This window comes from Salmo salar, chromosome 06 (genome assembly GCF_965601325.2).
Source record: "Salmo salar chromosome 06, fSalSal1, whole genome shotgun sequence".
Taxonomy (NCBI): Eukaryota; Metazoa; Chordata; class Actinopteri; order Salmoniformes; family Salmonidae; genus Salmo; species Salmo salar.
In genome coordinates, this window is record NC_138296.1 from 92,679,061 (window position 1) to 92,699,071 (window position 20,011).

The 20,011-nt window shown below is 48.8% G+C and overlaps 1 protein-coding gene and 1 long non-coding RNA gene across 6 annotated transcripts in view; one reads left to right on the forward strand and one right to left on the reverse strand.

Annotated features, from left to right (window-relative positions):
* LOC106608308 (kinesin-like protein KIF13B) overlaps positions 1 to 20,011 on the forward strand; it is a 106,110-nt gene that overhangs the window by 1,523 nt on the left and 84,576 nt on the right. For 4 of the 5 annotated variants that reach the window (XM_082977068.1, XM_082977066.1, XM_082977069.1 and 1 more), the window contains 10 exons: positions 872 to 965; positions 8,800 to 8,812; positions 8,922 to 8,982; positions 10,789 to 10,881; positions 12,756 to 12,936; positions 13,106 to 13,193; positions 14,691 to 14,825; positions 16,072 to 16,184; positions 17,595 to 17,706; positions 19,350 to 19,562. In XM_082977068.1, coding sequence (XP_082833194.1) covers positions 872 to 965; positions 8,800 to 8,812; positions 8,922 to 8,982; positions 10,789 to 10,881; positions 12,756 to 12,936; positions 13,106 to 13,193; positions 14,691 to 14,825; positions 16,072 to 16,184; positions 17,595 to 17,706; positions 19,350 to 19,562 — 1,103 coding nt within the window. Of the gene's footprint in view, positions 1 to 871; positions 966 to 8,799; positions 8,813 to 8,921; positions 8,983 to 10,788; positions 10,882 to 12,755; positions 12,937 to 13,105; positions 13,194 to 14,690; positions 14,826 to 14,950; positions 14,975 to 16,071; positions 16,185 to 17,594; positions 17,707 to 19,349; positions 19,563 to 20,011 lie in introns of those variants that run through there. The other variant, XM_082977070.1, reaches the window with a different exon arrangement.
* The window catches only part of LOC123743511 (uncharacterized), a 74,693-nt gene continuing 67,244 nt past the window's right edge, over positions 12,563 to 20,011 (reverse strand). The window contains exon 3 of the long non-coding RNA XR_006770358.2: positions 12,563 to 12,844. This is a non-coding gene — a long non-coding RNA (uncharacterized LOC123743511). The remainder of the gene's footprint in view (positions 12,845 to 20,011) is intronic.

The window sequence follows — 20,011 nt, forward strand, 5'->3', positions numbered from 1 at the left end:
TGTCGGCTAAAGTGGTGTAAAGCTCACCGCCGTTGGACTCTGGATCAGCGGAAACACATTCTCTGGAGTGATGAAGCACGCTTCACCATCTGGCAGTCCTGACGGACAAATCTGGGTTTGGCGGATGCCAGGAGAACACTACATGCCCCAATGCATAGTGCCAACTGTAAAGTTTGGTGGAGGAGGCTAGGCCCCTTAGTTCCAGTGAAGATAAATCTTTACGCTACAGCATACAATGACATTCTAGACGATTCTGTGCTTCCAACTTTGTGGCAACAGTTTGGGGAAGGCCGTTTCCTGTTTCAGCATGACAATGCCCCCGTGCACAAAGCGAGGTCCGTACAGAAATGGTTTGTTGAGATCGGTGTGGAAGAACATGACTGGCCTGCACAGAACCCTGACCTCAACCCCATCGAACACCTTTGGGATGAATTGGATCACCGACAGCGAGCCAGGCCTAATCGCCCAACATCAGTGCCCGACCTCACTTATGCTCTTGTGACTGAATGGAAGCAAGTCCCCGCAGCAATGTTCCAATATCTAGTGAAAAGCCTTCCCAGAAGACTGGAGGCTGTTATAGCAGCAAAGGGGGACACACTCCATATTAATTACCATGATTTTGCAATAAGATGTTCGATGAGCAGATGTCCACATACTTTTAGCCGTGCAGTGTATGTGTTTGCTATGCTGATACACTAGCTGGGAGGTTAAATGTATGTGTTGCTATGGTGATACGTTTAACCTCTCAGATAGTGTATGTGGCTCCTTCGAACCATCAGCTGTTCCTGGACACATCATAGCCAGACACAGAAATAAGACTTGTTATTGTTGTATAACAACATGTATGTGTTGTGTCTCCTTGTCCCACCAGAAAAGGACCTGAAGACCAACTGTGTGGTGGAGATGGAGGGGAACCAGACAGTGTTGAACCCTGCTAGTCAGAACCTCAGCAAGGGAGACCCCCGGTAGGAATACACATACCTTCATTCTGACCATCATGTATCCCTGCAGCATAGGCCTCCCATCCGATGTGCCATCCATGTGTCTGCCTACTGCTCAGTGTTCAACAAATACTTCCTTTTTGAATTATATTGTAGTAACTGGGTGGGGGGGGGGGTCAGTTTCAGGTCAAGATTTATCATGGACTACTAGCTTAGGAATTTGATTGGGCCCCCTTTTCATATGCTTGACTTTTCTTCAATAGTTTGACACATTTAGAAACAGATGAGGAATCAGATCCCAGTCAGAACTTGATATTGATTTGCTTTTTGAAAAGCAACAAAATGGCGTACATTTTTTTGTTTTTTATTCAGATTGTTCAAGTGCTAGAAGGGTATTGGAAATAAGTGACTTTTGTGTTGTGCTGTGGGCTGCCACCAGCCGTTATTTGTATCATTTGTCATAGTCATTGTTCATGCTACGTACTGTATCACTTTGTATGCACTGCGTGTCCACCAAGTCAGATCCCTTCCGATGTTCTCACACTGAGGATCACACATGCATAGACCTTATTGGTTCAATGCTCAATGGACATGGTGTTGATTACAGAATAGAAAGAGGGAAAAAAAGCAACTGAAAGTTCCCTACTGACCATTGTCTCCTCTCTGGCCCATCAGCCTGAACTACCTATAGTATATGTCTTCTATTCCATGTCATGAACCACCAGTCCTCAGCTCCGTTACAGCCCTACAGCTTCCTGGTCTGCTGTGTATGTAGATTCAGTCACAGAGTCAAACCGGTCTGGTAACTTACTGTTTTAGCTCCATACCCTCCCTTAACCTTCCTAACACCCTCCACAACGCTACCCTCCCTTAACCTTCCTAACACCCTCCACAACGCTACCCTCCCTTAACCTTCCTAACACCCTCCACAACGCTACCCTCCGTTAACCTTCCTAACACCCTCCACAACGCTACCCTCCCTTAACCTTCCTAACACCCTCCACAACGCTACCCTCCCTTAACCTTCCTAACACCCTCCACAACGCTACCCTCCCTTAACCTTCCTAACACCCTCCACAACGCTACCCTCCCTTAACCTTCCTAACACCCTCCACAACGCTACCCTCCCTTAACCTTCCTAACACCCTCCACAACGCTACCCTCCCTTAACCTTCCTAACACCCTCCACAACGCTACCCTCCCTTAACCTTCCTAACACCCTCCACAACGCTACCCTCCCTTAACCTTCCTAACACCCTCCACAACGCTACCCTCCCTTAACCTTCCTAACACCCTCCACAACGCTACCCTCCCTTAACCTTCCTAACACCCTCCACAACGCTACCCTCCCTTAACCTTCCTAACCACCTCCACAACGCTACCCTCCCTTAACCTTCCTAACACCCTCCACAACGCTACCCTCCCTTAACCTTCCTAACACCCTCCACAACGCTACCCTCCCTTAACCTTCCTAACACCCTCCACAACGCTACCCTCCCTTAACCTTCCTAACACCCTCCACAACGCTACCCTCCCTTAACCTTCCTAACACCCTCCACAACGCTACCCTCCCTTAACCTTCCTAACACCCTCCACAACGCTACCCTCCCTTAACCTTCCTAACACCCTCCACAACGCTACCCTCCCTTAACCTTCCTAACACCCTCCACAACGCTACCCTCCCTTAACCTTCCTAACACCCTCCACAACGCTACCCTCCCTTAACCTTCCTAACACCCTCCACAACGCTACCCTCCCTTAACCTTCCTAACACCCTCCACAACGCTACCCTCCCTTAACCTTCCTAACACCCTCCACAACGCTACCCTCCCTTAACCTTCCTAACACCCTCCACAACGCTACCCTCCCTTAACCTTCCTAACACCCTCCACAACGCTACCCTCCCTTAACCTTCCTAACCACCTCCACAACGCTACCCTCCGCCCTGCTCTGGTCTGTCCTGTCTCTCGTTACTAAGGGTGTGTCTATTCTGTGTTCAGTCAGTCAGTGTTGCAGGTGGGATGGATGCTCTCAGGGTTGGCTACTTGCCCAGGTGAGGTTTTCACCTCATCAACAAACAAAAACCTGTCCTGGTTAGTTGAGGGTTTGTTAGACTATAGGTTATGTTTCTGATGTATAATATGGGCCCTTTTTTTTCTTCTTCTATGGTCTACAATAAACTGTAGGACATTTTGTCTTTGATTGTGATTTCTGCCCTGACATGCTGCAGTGCTGTTCTTCTGTCTATCCCCTGGGCTATATATGAACAGGTTTTACAGGCTTCTGTTGGATTCAGACTGAATCACTTCCCAGATTCCATTTTGGTTATTAAGGGACCATTTTAGGAGAGAATCAGGCAGCCTCAGCGAGCTCTGGGCCTTTTAATAAATATGTGTCTTTTGAAGTATTCTACATGGCTCTTATAACATTCACTGTTTTTATATTACACTGAAGAAAAATATAATCAAAACATGCAACAATTTTCAAAGATTTTACTGTGTTACAGTTCATATAAGGAAGTCAGTCAATTGAAATAAATAAATTAGGCCCTAATCTCTGACTGAGGAATTACAGATATGCATTTTTTGGTCACAGAGACCTTCAAAAAAAAAGGTAGGGGCTTGGATCAGAAAACCAGTCCGTATCTGATGTGACCACCATTTGATCTCATGCTGCGAGATCTCCTTCGCATAGAGTTGATCAGGGTGTTGATTGTGGAATGTTGTCCCAATCCTTTTCAATGGCTGTGCATTATCATGCTGAAACATGAGGTGATGGCGGTGGATGAATGGCACGACAATGGGCCTCAGGATCTCGTCACGGTATCTCTCTGTGCATTAAAATTGCCATCAATAAAATGCAGTTGTGTTCATTGTTCGTAGCTTATGGCTAACCATACCATAACCCCACCGCCACCATGGGGCACTCTTTACAACGTTGACATCAGCAAACCGCTCTCCCACACGACGTCATACGTGCTGTCTGCCGTCTGCCCGCTACAGCTGAAACTGGGATTCATCCACGAAGAGCACACTTCTCCAACGTGCCAGTGGCCATTGAGGTGAGAATTTGCCCACTGAAGTCGGTTACGACGCCAAACTGCAGTCAGGTCAAGACCCTGGTGAGGACGACGAGACCGCAGATGAGCTTCCCTGAGACTGTTTCTGACAGTTTGTGCAGAAATTCTTCAATTGTGTAAACCCACAGTTTCATCAGCTGTCCGGGTGGCTGGTCTCAGACGATCCTTCAGATGAAGAAGCCGGATGTGGAGGTCCCGAGCTGGCGTTATTACACGTGGTCTGCGGGTGTGAGGCCAGTTGGACTTACTGCCAAATTCTCTAAATCGATGTTGGAGGCGGCTTATGGTAGAGAAATGTGCACCTGTTCAATGATCAGGCAGTTTAATCAGCTTCTTGATATGCCACACCTGTCAGGTGGATGGATTATCTTGGTAAAGGTGAAATTATAACTAACAGGGACGTAAACAATTTATTATTATCTTCTGTGCGTATGGAACATTTCTGGAATCTTTTATTTCAGCTCATGAAACATGGGACCAACACTTTACATGTTGCGTTTTATATTCTTTGTTCAGTGTAGTTTAGGAGATCACAAGGCTGGTAAACAGCTCGTGGAGGATCCCAGCCAACCGGAAAACTTGACCCTGTAGGAGGATCTTCTTTAGATTCAGCCAAGCTACTCTGTGGTTTAGTTACAACTAGTCATAAATGCAGTGTTTGGTTTTCACCAGACATAATGGGACCCGTGTCATCCAAAAAGTTGACTGTAGTTTGCCGCCAAAAAGCACCTGGGTGATCGTCAAGACCCCTGGAAGAATGTCTTGACGATCATCCGGGCGCTTTCTGGGTCCCATTATCTCTGACGAAAACCTAACACTGAATTCCACAGTAAGAACCTCATACCAACGGTCAAGCGTGGTGGTAGTGGGATGGTTTGGGGATGCTTTGCTGCCTCAGGACCTGGACCACTTACCTTAATAGAAGGAACCATGAATTCTGCTCTGTATCAGAGAGTTCTACAGGAGAATGTCAGGCCATCCGTCTGTGAGCTGAAGAGCAGGTGGGTCATTCAGCAAGACAATGATCCAAAACACACAATCAAGTCTACATGAAAATGGCTAAAAAGTAATACATTTGAAGTTTTGGAATGGCCTAGTCAAAGTCCAAACCTAATCCCAATTGAGATGTTGTGACGGGACTTGAAACGAGCAGTTCATGCTTGAAAACCCACAAAAGTCACTGAGCTAAAGCAGTTCTGCGTTGATGAGTGGACCAAAATTCCTCTACAGTGATGTGAGACTGATCAACAACTACAGGAAGTGTTTGGTCGGGAGTCATTGCAGCTAAAGGTGGCACAACCCCCTATGCTCTTTTGAGACCCCTCTTTCTTAAAAAAAAAATGTATTGGAGAAAAATATAAACATACGATCACGTTGGCTTCCCCCCCAATCCTTTAGAACATTCCCCCCCCAATCCTTTAGAACATTCCCCCCCAATCCTTTAGAACATTCCCCCCCCAATCCTTTAGAACATTCCCCCCCCCAATCCTTTAGAACATTCCCCCCCCCTAATCCTTTAGAACATTCCCCCCCAATCCTTTAGAACATTCACCCCCCTAATCCTTTAGAACATTCCCCCCCAATCCTTTAGAGCATTCCCCCCCCAATCCTTTAGAACATTCCCACCCCAATCCTTTAGAACATTCCCCCCCCAATCCTTTAGAACATTCCCCCCCAATCGTTTAGAACATTCCCCCCCCAATCCTTTAGAACATTCCCCCCCCAATCCTTTAGAACATTCCCCCCCCAATCCTTTAGAACATTCCCCCCCAATCCTTTAGAACATTCCCCCCCAATCCTTTAGAACATTCCCCCCAATCCTTTAGAACATTCCCCCCCTAATCCTTTAGAACATTCCCCCCCAATCCTTTAGAACATTCACCCCCCTAATCCTTTAGAACATTCCCCCCCAATCCTTTAGAACATTCCCCCCCCCAATCCTTTAGAACATTCCCCCCCAATCCTTTAGAACATTCCCCCCCAATCCTTTAGAACATTCCCCCCCCAATCCTTTAGAACATTCCCCCCCAATCCTTTAGAACATTCCCCCCCAATCCTTTAGAACATTCCCCCCCAATCCTTTAGAACATTCCCCCCCCAATCCTTTAGAACATTCCCCCCCCAATCCTTTAGAACATTCCCCCCCCAATCCTTTAGAACATTCCCCCCCCAATCCTTTAGAACATTCCCCCCCCAATCCTTTAGAACATTCCCCCCCCAAATCCTTTAGAACATTCCCCCCCCAAATCCTTTAGAACATTCCCCCCCCAAATCCTTTAGAACATTCCCCCCCCAAATCCTTTAGAACATTCCCCCCCCAATCCTTTAGAACATTCCCCCCCCAATCCTTTAGAACATTTCCCCCCCAATCCTTTAGAACATTCCCCCCCAATCCTTTAGAACATTCCCCCCCAATCCTTTAGAACATTCCCCCCCAATCCTTTAGAACATTCCCCCCCAATCCTTTAGAACATTCCCCCCCCAATCCTTTAGAACATTCCCCCCCCAATCCTTTAGAACATTCCCCCCCCAATCCTTTAGAACATTCCCCCCCCAATCCTTTAGAACATTCCCCCCCCAATCCTTTAGAACATTCCCCCCCCAATCCTTTAGAACATTCCCCCCCCAATCCTTTAGAACATTCCCCCCCCAATCCTTTAGAACATTCCCCCCCAATCCTTTAGAACATTCCCCCCCCCAATCCTTTAGAACATTCCCCCCCCCAATCCTTTAGAACATTCCCCCCCAATCCTTTAGAACATTCCCCCCCAATCCTTTAGAACATTCCCCCCCAATCCTTTAGAACATTACCCCCCCAATCCTTTAGAACATTACCCCCCCAATCCTTTAGAGCATTCCCCCCCAATCCTTTAGAACATTGCCCCCCCAATCCTTTAGAGCATTCCCCCCCCAATCCTTTAGAGCATTCCCCCCCCAATCCTTTAGAGCATTCCCCCCCCAATCCTTTAGAACATTCCCCCCCAATCCTTTAGAACATTCCCCCCCCAATCCTTTAGAACATTCCCCCCCAATCCTTTAGAACATTCCCCCCCAATCCTTTAGAACATTCCCCCCCAATCCTTTAGAACATTCCCCCCCAATCCTTTAGAACATTCCCCCCCAATCCTTTAGAACATTCCCCCCCAATCCTTTAGAACATTCCCCCCCCAATCCTTTAGAACATTCCCCCCCCAATCCTTTAGAACATTCCCCCCCCAATCCTTTAGAACATTCCCCCCCCAATCCTTTAGAACATTCCCAATTCATCTCACCCCCCTCCCTCCCTCTCTCTCACCTCCCTCCCTCCCTCCCTCCCTCTCTCTCTCTCATCCTCCCCCCCTCCCTCTCTCTCACCTCCCTCCCTCTCTCTCACCTCCCTCTCTCTCTTCTCTATCACCTCCCTCTCTCTCTTCTCTCTCACCTCCCTCCCTCTCTCTCACCCCCCTCCCTCCCTCTCTCTCACCCCCCTCCCTCCCTCTCTCACCTCCCTCCCTCCCTCCCTCCCTCCCTCCCTCCCTCCCTCCCTCCCTCCCTCCCTCCCTCCCTCCCTCCCTCCCTCCCTCCCTCTCTCACCTCCCTCCCTCCCTCCCTCTCACCTCCCTCCCTCCCTCTCTCTCACCTCCCTCCCTCCCTCTCTCTCACCTCCCTCCTCACTCTCTCTCACCTCCCTCCCCTCTTCTCTCTCACCTCCCTCCCTCTCTTCTCTCTCACCTCCCTCCCTCTCTTCTCTCTCACCTCCCTCCCTCTCTTCTCTCTCACCTCCCTCCCTCTCTCTCTCTTTCTCCTCCCTCTCTCTCTCTCTCTTTCTCCTCCCTCTCTCTCTCTTTCTCCTCCCTCCCTCTCTCTTTCTCCTCCCTCCCTCTCTCTTTCTCCTCCCTCCCTCTCTCACCCCCCTCTCTCTCTTCTCTCTCCCTCTCTCCCCCCTCCCTCTCTCTCTCTCATCCTCCCTCCCTCTCTTCTCTCACCCCCTCTCTCTCACCCCCCTCCCTCCCTCCCTCTCTCCCCCCCTCCCTCTCTCTCTCATCCTCCCTCTCTCATCCTCCCTCCCTCTCTCTCCCTCCCTCTCTCTCTTCTCTCACCCCCCCTCTCTCTCTTCTCTCTCCCCCCTCCCTCTCTCTCTCTCATCCTCCCTCCCTCTCTCTCTCTCTCCCCCCTCCCTCTGTTCTCTCTCCCCCCTCCCTCTCTTCTCTCTCCCCCCTCCCTCTCTTCTCTCTCCTCCCTCCCTCTCTTCTCTCACCCCCTCTCTCTCACCACCTCCCTCTCTCCCTCTCTCTCTCTCTCTCTCTCTCACCCCCCTCCCTCCCTCCCTCTCTCTCTCTCACCTCTCTCTCGCTCACCCCCCCTCCCTCTCTCGCTCACCCACATCCCTCTCAACCTTCCCTTGACAGCTTGTTGCCTTGACAGCTTGTTGCCTTGACAGCTTGTTGCCTTGACAGCTTGTTGCCTTGACAGCTTGTTGCCTTGACAGCTTGTTGCCTTGACAGCTTGTTGCCTTGACAGCTTGTTGCCTTGACAGCTTGTTGCCTTGACAACTTGTTGCCTTGACAGCTTGTTGCCTTGACAACTTGTTTTTAAGCTTCTGATGATATGAAACGTATGTTTATTTTTTATATACACCCTTTTCATATCACCTTTTGACTTTGTTAGTAAATACATTATTAATAGCTTAATGTTTTCCCCTGTACCTGAATGCACACTGGTATTATTAGTTAGCCCACTTTGTTTGGAGTAAAGCTGTTTAACTAAGTCTTTCCCTTTCCCCTCTGTTGTCCTGTTCAGGAATCAGCCTAAGGTGAGCCCTTAACCAGGACAGTATTGTGACGTTACAAAATCACTATTTAATCACTTTTGTGAATGTAAGGATTTATGTGTTCTTCAACTGGCTGTCATTTTCCCCTCAGGTCTTTGCTTATGACCACTGCTTTTGGTCCATGGACGAGGCAGACACAGACAAGTTTGCAGGTTAGTATATGTCAGAATGTTGAATACATACTTTATTCAGCAACAAGATAAACAGGACAAAAGGACACCCATCCATCTTCTCCCACGTACAATATCCACACAGTCTAATAGATCAGTGTAAGGATTATCCTTGAGATTATCTCTTTCCCCTGGGGCTATGTGCATTGTGGGTACACAGTTGTAACCCTCTTGCTGTTGAGTTGTTATTCATTAGAACAGGCTTTATACTGGAAGCACTGTGCTTCCTGGTCCTAGAGAGCTGCGTGGAGGGACTGGAAGCGCTGTGCTTCCCGGTCCCAGAGAGCTGCGTGGAGGGACTGGAAGCGCTGTGCTTCCCCGGTCCCAGAGAGCTGCGTGAGGAGGGACTGGAAGCACTGTGCTTCCCGGTCCCAGAGAGCTGCGTGGAGGGACTGGAAGCACTGTGCTTCCCGGTCCCAGAGAGCTGCGTGGAGGGACTGGAAGCACTGTGCTTCCCGGTCCCAGAGAGCTGCGTGGAGGGACTGGAAGCACTGTGCTTCCCGGTCCCAGAGAGCTGCGTGGAGGGACTGGAAGCACTGTGCTTCCCGGTCCCAGAGAGCTGCGTGGAGGGACTGGAAGCACTGTGTTTCCCGGTCCCAGAGAGCTGCGTGGAGGGACTGGAAGCACTGTGCTTCCCGGTCCCAGAGAGCTGCGTGGAGGGACTGGAAGCACTGTGCTTCCCGGTCCCAGAGAGCTGCGTTGAGGGACTGGAAGCACTGTGCTTCCCGCTCCCAGAGAGCTGCGTGGAGGGACTGGAAGCGCTGTGTTTCCCGGTCCCAGAGAGCTGCGTGGAGGGACTGGAAGCGCTGTGTTTCCCGGTCCCAGAGAGCTGCGTGGAGGAACTGGAAGCACTGTGTTTCCCGGTCCCAGAGAGCTGCGTGGAGGAACTGGAAGCACTGTGTTTCCCGGTCCCAGAGAGCTGCGTGGAGGGACTGGAAGCACTGTGTTTCCCGGTCCCAGAGAGCTGCGTGGAGGGACTGGAAGCACTGTGCTTCCCGGTCCCAGAGAGCTGCGTGGAGGGACTGGAAGCACTGTGCTTCCCGGTCCCAGAGAGCTGCGTGGAGGGACTGGAAGCACTGTGCTTCCCGGTCCCAGAGAGCTGCGTGGAGGGACTGGAAGCACTGTGTTTCCCGGTCCCAGAGAGCTGCGTGGAGGGACTGGAAGCACTGTGTTTCCCGGTCCCAGAGAGCTGCGTGGAGGGACTGGAAGCACTGTGTTTCCCGGTCCCAGAGAGCTGCGTGGGGGGACTGGAAGCACTGTGTTTCCCGGTCCCAGAGAGCTGCGTGGAGGGACTGGAAGCACTGTGTTTCCCGGTCCCAGAGAGCTGCGTGGAGGGACTGGAAGCACTGTGTTTCCCGGTCCCAGAGAGCTGCGTGGAGGAACTGGAAGCACTGTGTTTCCCGGTCCCAGAGAGCTGCGTGGAGGAACTGGAAGCACTGTGTTTCCCGGTCCCAGAGAGCTGCGTGGAGGGTAAAGCACTCCCATGTTTAACTGTACTGATACACCTGAAGAAAGGAACAGACCTGGAAATAGATTATCTTGGCTTTAGGGAAGAGAAATATCTGCCTTGGAGAAAGAATATGTGGATCTAATGCAATTCAATTGGAATTTAATGTCTGGTTGTCTGTGTGTGTGTGTGTGTGTGTCTCCGTCCGTCTGTGTGTGTCTCCGTCCGTCTGTGTGTGTCTCCGTCCGTCTGTGTGTGTCTCCGTCCGTCTGTGTGTGTCTCCGTCCGTCTGTGTTTCTGTCTGTGTGTGTGTGTGTGTGTGTGTGTGTGTGGTGTGTCAGGTCAAGACGTCGTGTTCCAGTGCCTTGGAGAGAGTCTTCTGGACAATGCCTTCTTGGGCTATAACGCCTGTATCTTCGCCTATGGACAGACAGGTTGGTACCAGACTAGTGACCCAGACAGACAGGTTGGTACCAGACTAGTGACCCAGACAGACAGGTTGGTACCAGACGAGTGACACAGACAGACAGACAGGTTAGTACCAGACGAGTGACCCAGACGGACAGACAGGTTGGTACCAGACTAGTGACCCAGACGGACAGACAGGTTGGTACCAGACTAGTGACCCAGACAGACAGACAGGTTGGTACCAGACTAGTGACCCAGACAGACAGACAGGTTGGTACCAGACTAGTGACCCAGACAGACAGACAGGTTGGTACCAGACTAGTGACCCAGACAGACAGACAGGTTGGTACCAGACTAGTGACCCAGACAGACAGACAGGTTGGTACCAGACTAGTGACCCAGACAGACAGACAGGTTGGTACCAGACTAGTGACCCAGACAGACAGACAGGTTGGTACCAGACTAGTGACCCAGACAGACAGACAGACAGGTTGGTACCAGACTAGTGACCCAGACAGACAGACAGACAGGTTGGTACCAGACTAGTGACCCAGACAGACAGACAGACAGGTTGGTACCAGACTAGTGACCCAGACAGACAGACAGACAGGTTGGTACCAGACTAGTGACCCAGACAGACAGACAGGGTGGTACCAGACTAGTGACCCAGACAGACAGACAGGGTGGTACCAGACTAGTGACCCAGACAGACAGACAGGGTGGTACCAGACTAGTGACCCAGACAGACAGACAGGGTGGTACCAGACTAGTGACCCAGACAGACAGACAGGGTGGTACCAGACTAGTGACCCAGACAGACAGACAGGGTGGTACCAGACTAGTGACCCAGACAGACAGACAGGGTGGTACCAGACTAGTGACCCAGACAGACAGACAGGGTGGTACCAGACTAGTGACCCAGACAGACAGACAGACAGGGTGGTACCAGACTAGTGACCCAGAAAGACAGACAGACAGGGTGGTACCAGACTAGTGACCCAGAAAGACAGACAGACAGGGTGGTACCAGACTAGTGACCCAGACAGACAGACAGACAGGGTGGTACCAGACTAGTGACCCAGACAGACAGACAGACAGGGTGGTACCAGACTAGTGACCCAGACAGACAGACAGACAGGGTGGTACCAGACTAGTGACCCAGACAGACAGACAGACAGGGTGGTACCAGACTAGTGACCCAGACAGACAGACAGACAGGGTGGTACCAGACTAGTGACCCAGACAGACAGACAGACAGGGTGGTACCAGACTAGTGACCCAGACAGACAGACAGACAGGGTGGTACCAGACTAGTGACCCAGAAAGACAGACAGACAGGGTGGTACCAGACTAGTGACCCAGACAGACAGACAGACAGGGTGGTACCAGACTAGTGACCCAGACAGACAGACAGACAGGGTGGTACCAGACTAGTGACCCAGAGACAGACAGGGTGGTACCAGACTAGTGACCCAGACAGACAGACAGACAGGGTGGTACCAGACTAGTGACCCAGACAGACAGGGTGGTACCAGACTAGTGACCCAGACAGACAGGGTGGTACCAGACTAGTGACCCAGACAGACAGACAGGGTGGTACCAGACTAGTGACCCAGACAGACAGGGTGGTACCAGACTAGTGACCCAGACAGACAGGGTGGTACCAGACTAGTGACCAGACATTCAATAACGCACACAGTGACTCAGTTTAAACACACTTGTATTCCAATTATTTATTTGTTACCTCAAACAAAAACAAAACCTATTTTTTTGGCCCTGTGACTAAATTGGCAGAGCCTCACCTGTTTAGATTTGATTGGCTGAGTCTTAGTGATCCAGTGATTTGATTGGCTGAGCCCTCCTGATCCTCTGATTTTGATTGGCTGTGTGCCCTCACCAGGCTCAGGGAAGTCGTACACCATGATGGGTTCGTCAGAGCAGCCAGGTCTGATCCCGCGGCTGTGCAGCTCTCTGTTTCACCGAACCCTACTGGAACAGAGGGAGGGAGAGAGCTTCACTGTCGAGGTCTCCTTCATGGAGATCTACAACGAGAAGGTTCGGGACCTACTGGACCCTAAAGGGTGAGGAGAACAGGAACTCCATTTTTTTGGGGTGAACAAATGTTTTATTACCAGTAAATGACAGATAAACAAGAAACCAATCATATGTTTTAGTATGTGGACATACTGTATATGTAGACTCGTATCAGTACATAGAGATGACCTCTCTTACCCCTGTCTCTGCCCTCAGAAGTCGACAAGCCCTGCGAGTGAGAGAACACAAGGTGTTCGGGCCTTACGTTGATGGTCTGTCTCGTCTGGCTGTAGCCTGCTATAAGGTACTTTCTTATCGAATGTATAGAACTGTCTTTATTTGACCTCTATTGGCCCAGGTTGGTCTCATTGGAATACATGTTATTTGTCAAGAGAGGACCGGTGCTGCTAATACACTATATACAGGACGTTCAGAAAGAATTCACACCCCTTGACTTTTCCCACATTTTGCTCAGGCTGTAACCTGAATTTAAAATGGATTCAATTCAGATTGTTTTGTCACTGGCCTATACACACACAACCCTGTAATTCCAAAGTTGAATTATGTTCTTTCAAATTTTTACAAATTTAATTAAAAATATAAAGCAGGAATGTCTTGAGTCAATAATTATTCAACCCTTTTTTGTTATGGCAAGCCTAAATAAGTTGAGGAGTAAACATTTGGTTAACAAATCACATTAAGTTGCAAGGTGCAGTAATAGTGTTGAACATGATTTTTGAATGCCTACCTCATCTCTGTACCCCACACATACAATTATCTGTAAGGTCCCTCAATCGAGCAGTGAATTTCAAACACAGATTCAACCACAAAGAACAGGGAGGTTTTCCAATGTCTCACAAAAAAGGGAATCTATGAGTATTTGTAATTATAATGGATCCTGAGGTCCAGCAAAATTAAGGCAGTTTATACCATTTTAAAAACATTACAATACATTGACAAATTTCACAACACACTGTGTGCCCTCAGGCCCCTACTCCACCACTACCACATATCTATAGTAAAAAATCCATGTCTGAGTGTGTGTATGTTATCGTGTGTGTATTCATGTGTCTGTGCCTAGTGGTAGATGGGTAAAAAAATAAATAAAAGCTAACATTGAATATCCGTTTGAGCATGGTGAAGTTAATAATTACACTTTGGATGGTGTATCTATACACCCAGTGACGTTAGAACAGTCAGAGTTGAATGGCTGTGATGGGAGGAAACTTTAGAATGATCACCCACAGTCTAGTTACTCCACAACACTAACCTAAATGACACAGTCAAAAGATGGCAGCCTGTACAGAATAACACATATTCCAAAACATGCCTCCTTTTTGCAACAAGCCACTAAAATAAATTGAACTGAATACAAGTGTTTTGTATGGGGCAAATCCAATACAACACATTTCTGAGTACCACTTTCCATATTTCAATAAATTTGAAAACATTTCTTGTTTTCACTTTGTCATTATAGGATATTGTGTGTAGATGGGTAAGATAAAAATAAATAAATTGTAATCCGTTTTGATTTCAGGCTGAAACAACAAAATGTGGAATAAATCAAGGGGTATGAATACTTTCTGAAGGCAATGTATGAATGTATACACTAGAAAGACCAGCCAATCCCTTACTCTCTCCCTCCATCTTTCTTTCTCTCTCTCTCCCTCCATCTTTCTCTCTCTCCCTCCATCTTTCTTTCTCTCTCTCTCCCTCCATCTTTCTCTCTCTCTCCGTCTCTCTCCCTCGGTGTCTCTCTCTCCCTCCCTCCATGTCTCCCTCCCTCCATCTCTCTCTCCAGGACATAGAGTGTTTGATGTCAGAGGGTAACAAGTCTCGTACAGTAGCAGCCACCAATATGAACGAGGAGAGCAGCAGGTCCCATGCCGTCTTCAACATCATCCTCACACACACTCTAATGGACCTGGCTTCTGGGGTAGGTCCAACACACACAGTCACGGTTCTGTGGTAGGTCCAACACACACGGTCACGGACCTGGGTTCTGGGGTAGGTCCAACACACACGGTCACGGACCTGGGTTCTGGGGTAGGTCCAACACACACTCTAATGGACCTGGCTTCTGGGGTAGGTCCAACACACACTCTAATGGACCTGGGTTCTGGGGTAGGTCCAACACACACTCTAATGGACCTGGGTTCTGGGGTAGGTCCAACACACACAGTCACGGTTCTGGGGTAGGTCCAACACACATGGTCACGGTTCTGGGGTAGGTCCAACACACACGGTCACGGACCTGGGTTCTGGGGTAGGTCCAACACACACGGTCACGGACCTGGGTTCTGGGGTAGGTCCAACACACACACTCACGGACCTGGGTTCTGGGGTAGGATAAGTTACATTCACCACACTCGAATAGACCTGGGTTCTGGGGTCGGACAAGTTACATTCACCACACTCTAATGGACCTGGGTTCTGGGGTCGGACAAGTTACATTCACCACACTCTAATGGACCTGGGTTCTGGGGTCGGACAAGTTACATTCACCACACTCTAATGGACCTGGGTTCTGGGGTAGCACAAGTTACATTCACCACACTCTAATGGACCTGGGTTCTGGGGTAGCACAAGTTACATTCACCACACTCTAATGGACCTGGGTTCTGGGGTAGCACAAGTTACATTCACCACACTCTAATGGACCTGGGTTCTGGGGTCGGACAAGTTACATTCACCACACTCGAATGGACCTGGGTTCTGGGGTCGGACAAGTTACATTCACCACACTCGAATGGACCTGGGTTCTGGGGTAGCACAAGTTACATTCACCACACTCGAATGGACCTGGGTTCTGGGGTAGGACAAGTTACATTCACCACACTCGAATGGACCTGGGTTCTGGGGTAGCACAAGTTACATTCACCACACTCGAATGGACCTGGGTTCTGGGGTAGGACAAGTTACATTCACCACACTCGAATGGACCTGGGTTCTGGGGTAGGACAGGATAAATAGTTTCTTTACAAGTTACATTCACCACATTCTAATCCAGCATCTTGCCAATTATTGCTTTGATGGTTTTCTGAGTACATCATGTGTTGACATCATCAAATCATTGAAGGCTTTACTTTTAATATGTTGACTTTCATTTCCTCCAGCTGTTGCTATGCGTGTTGCTAACAAACCAGTCTGTTTCATATTGCTCTATGTTGTTGTTGTTGTAGACTAGTGGTGAGAAGGTCAGTAAGCTGAGTCTGGTGGATCTGGCTGGCAGTGAGAGAGCTGCTAAGACTGGAGCTACTGGAGAGAGGAGGAAGGAGGGGAGCAACATCAACAAGTAGGTTACATCTCACTCTCATTCTCCCCCCTCCATCCTCTCTCCCCCCTCCATCCTCTTTCCCCCCTCCCCGCTCTTTCCTCCCCTCTCTATTCTCTCCCCGCTCTTTCCTCCCCTCTCTATTCTCTCCCCTCTCTATTCTCTCCCCTCCTCTCTATTCTCTCCCCTCCTCTCTATTCTCTCCCCTCCTCTCTATTCTCTCCCCGCTCTTTCCTCCCCTCTCTATTCTCTCTCCTCTCTATTCTCTCTCCTCTCTATTCTCTCCCCTCTCTATTCTCTCCCCTCCTCTCTATTCTCTCCCCTCCTCTCTATTCTCTCCCCTCCTCTCTATTCTCTCCCCTCCTCTCTATTCTCTCCCCTCCTCTCTATTCTCTCCCCTCCTCTCTATTCTCTCCCCTCCTCTCTATTCTCTCCCCTCCTCTCTATTCTCTCCCCTCCTCTCTATTCTCTCCCCTCCTCTCTATTCTCTCCCCTCCTCTCTATTCTCTCCCCTCTCTATTCTCTCCCCTCCTCTCTATTCTCTCCTCTCTATTCTCTCCTCTCTTCTCTCCCCTCTCTATTCTCTCCCCTCTCTATTCTCTCCCCTCTCTATTCTCTCCCCTCCCCGCTCTTTCCTCCCCGCTCTATTCTCTCTCCTCTCTATTCTCTCCCCTCTCTATTCTCTCCCCTCTCTATTCTCTCCCCTCTCTATTCTCTCCCCTCTCTATTCTCTATTCTCTCCCCTCTCTATTCTCTCTCCCCTCTATTCTCTATTCTCTCTCCCCTCTATTCTCTCCCCTCTATTCTCTCCCCTCTATTCTCTCCCCTCTATTCTCTCCCCTCTATTCTCTCCCCTCTATTCTCTCCCCTCTCTATTCTCTCCCCTCTCTATTCTCTCTCCCCTCTATTCTCTCCCCTCTCTATTCTCTCCCCTCTCTATTCTCTCCCCCCTCTATTCTCTCCCCCCTCTATTCTCTCCCCTCCTCTCTATTCCCTCCCCTCTATTCTCTCCCCTCCCCTCTATTCTCTCCCCTCCCCTCTATTCTCTCCCCTCCCCTCTATTCTCTCCCCTCCCCTCTATTCTCTCCCCTCCCCTCTATTCTCTCCCCTCTCCTCTATTCTCTCCCCTCTCTCTATTCTCTCCTCTCTATTCTCTCCTCTCTATTCTCTCCTCTATTCTCTCCTCTCTATTCTCTCCCCTCCCCTCTATTCTCTCCCCTCCCCTCTATTCTCTCCTCTCTATTCTCTCCCCTCCCCTCTTTCCCCCCGCTCCTCTCTTTCCTCCCCTCTCTTTCCCCCCACCCTCTCTTTCCACCCTCCCCTCTCTTTCCCCTTTTTTGTATTCTACACTTTGTACGTGGTCTCTCAATGTCTCTAAAAATGTTACAGACTTTATTACGTCTTCACTATATATAAATCACTGTTGGTCAGGTCTCTAAGCACGCTGGGCCTGGTGATATCAGCGCTGGCAGACCAAGGAGCAGGGAAAAACAAGACCAAGTTTGTTCCCTACAGAGACTCAGTTCTCACCTGGCTACTCAAGGTACGCTGAGCCATATTACCATGGGTTATTACCATGGGTTATTACCATGGGTTATTACCATGGGTTATTATCGTTCAACATTCTGCAACTGTAACAGTGTTGATTCGTCTCTCCTGCCACACTGTATATGTGGTAAAGCAGTCTGTTTTTAAATGGAGTAACTACTTCTCTCATTCAGATCTCACATTCCTCCTCTCTTTCTGCCCTCTACAGGACAGTCTGGGTGGTAACAGTCTGTCTTATCTAACAGGGTAACCTTTCTTTCTCTGTCTCTCTCTCTTTCTGCCCTCTACAGGACAGTCTGGGTGGTAACAGTCTGTCTTATCTAACAGGGTAACCTTTCTTTCTCTGTCTCTCTCTCTTTCCGCCCTCTACAGGACAGTCCAAGGGGCTTAAATTGTCCTGTCAATTTAAGGGGCTTTATTGGCTTGGGAAACATGTTTACATTGCCAAAGCAAGTGAAACAGATAATAAACAAAAAATGAACAGTAAACATTACACTTACAAAAGTGGGGCGGCAGGTAGCCTAGTGGTTAGAGCGTTAGACTAGTAAAGACATTTTAAATGTCATTATGTGTTGTAACGATCTGCAAATAGCTAAAGTACAAAAGGGAAAGTAAATAAACATAAATATGGGTTGTATTTACAATGGTGCTTGTTCTTCACTGGTTGCCCTTTTCTTGTGGCAACAGGTCACAAATCTTGCTGCTGTGATGGCACACAGTGGTAATTTGCCTAATAGATATGGGAGTTTATCAAAATATGATTTGTTTTCTAATTCTTTGTGGGTCTGTGTAATCTGAGGGAAATATGTATCTCTAATATGGTCATACATTTGGCAGGAGGTTAGGAAGTGCATCTCAGTTTCCACCTCATTTTGTGGGCAGTGTGCACATAGCCTGTCTTCTCTTGAGAACCAGGTCTGCCTACGGCGGTCTTTCTCAATAGCAAGGCTATGCTCACTGAGTCTGTACATAGTCAAAGCTTTCCTTAAGTTTGGGTCAGTCACAGTGGTCAGGTATTCTGCCACTGTGTACTCTCTGTTTAGGGCCAAATAGCATTCTAGTTTGCTCTGTTGTTTTGTTAAATCTTTCCAATGTGTCAAGTAACTATCTTTTTGTTTTCTCATGATTTGGTTGGGTCTAATTGTGTTGCTGTCCTGGGGCTCTGTGGGATCTGTTTGTGTTTGTGAACAGAGCCCCAGGACTGGCTTGCTTAGGGGACTCTCCCTCGACAGGACAGTCTGGGTGGTAACAGTCTGTCTTCTAACAGAGTAACCTCTCTCCTCTCTCCAGGACAGTCTGGGTGGTAACAGTCTGTCTTCTAACAGAGTAACCTCTCTCCTCTCTCCAGGACTGTCTGGGTGGTAACAGTCTGTCTTCTAACAGAGTAACCTCTCTCCTCTCTCCAGGACAGTCTGGGTGGTAACAGTCTGTCTTCTAACAGAGTAACCTCTCTCCTCTCTCCAGGACTGTCTGGGTGGTAACAGTCTGTCTTCTAACAGAGTAACCTCTCTCCTCTCTCCAGGACTGTCTGGGTGGTAACAGTCTGTCTTCTAACAGAGTAACCTCTCTCCTCTCTCCAGGACAGTCTGGGTGGTAACAGTCTGTCTTCTAACAGAGTAACCTCTCTCCTCTCTCCAGGACTGTCTGGGTGGTAACAGTAGGACAGCCATGGTGGCCACGGTGAGTCCAGCAGCTGATAACTATGACGAGACTCTGTCCACGCTGCGCTATGCTGACCGGGCTAAGAGCATCGTCAACCACGCCGTCGTCAACGAAGACCCCAACGCACGCATCATCAGAGAGCTACGGGAGGAGGTGGAGAAACTACGAGACCAGCTCACTGAGGCTGAGGTACTGAACAGTTATAATATAACAGGTATCACCAACTCACTGAGGTACTGAACAGTTATTATATAATATAACAGGCATCACCAACTCACTGAGGTACTGAACAGTTATTATATAATATAACAGGTATCACCAACTCACTGAGGTACTGAACAGTTATTATATAATATAACAGGTATCACCAACTCACTGAGGTACTGAACAGTTATAACATAACAGGCATCACCAACTCACTGAGGTACTGAACAGTTATTATATAATATAACAGGTATCACCAACTCACTGAGGTACTGAACAGTTATAATATAACAGGTATCACCAACTCACTGAGGTACTGAACAGTTATTATATAACAGGTATCACCAACTCACTGAGGTACTGAACAGTTATTATATAATATAACAGGTATCACCAACTCACTGAGGTACTGAACAGTTATAATATAACAGGTA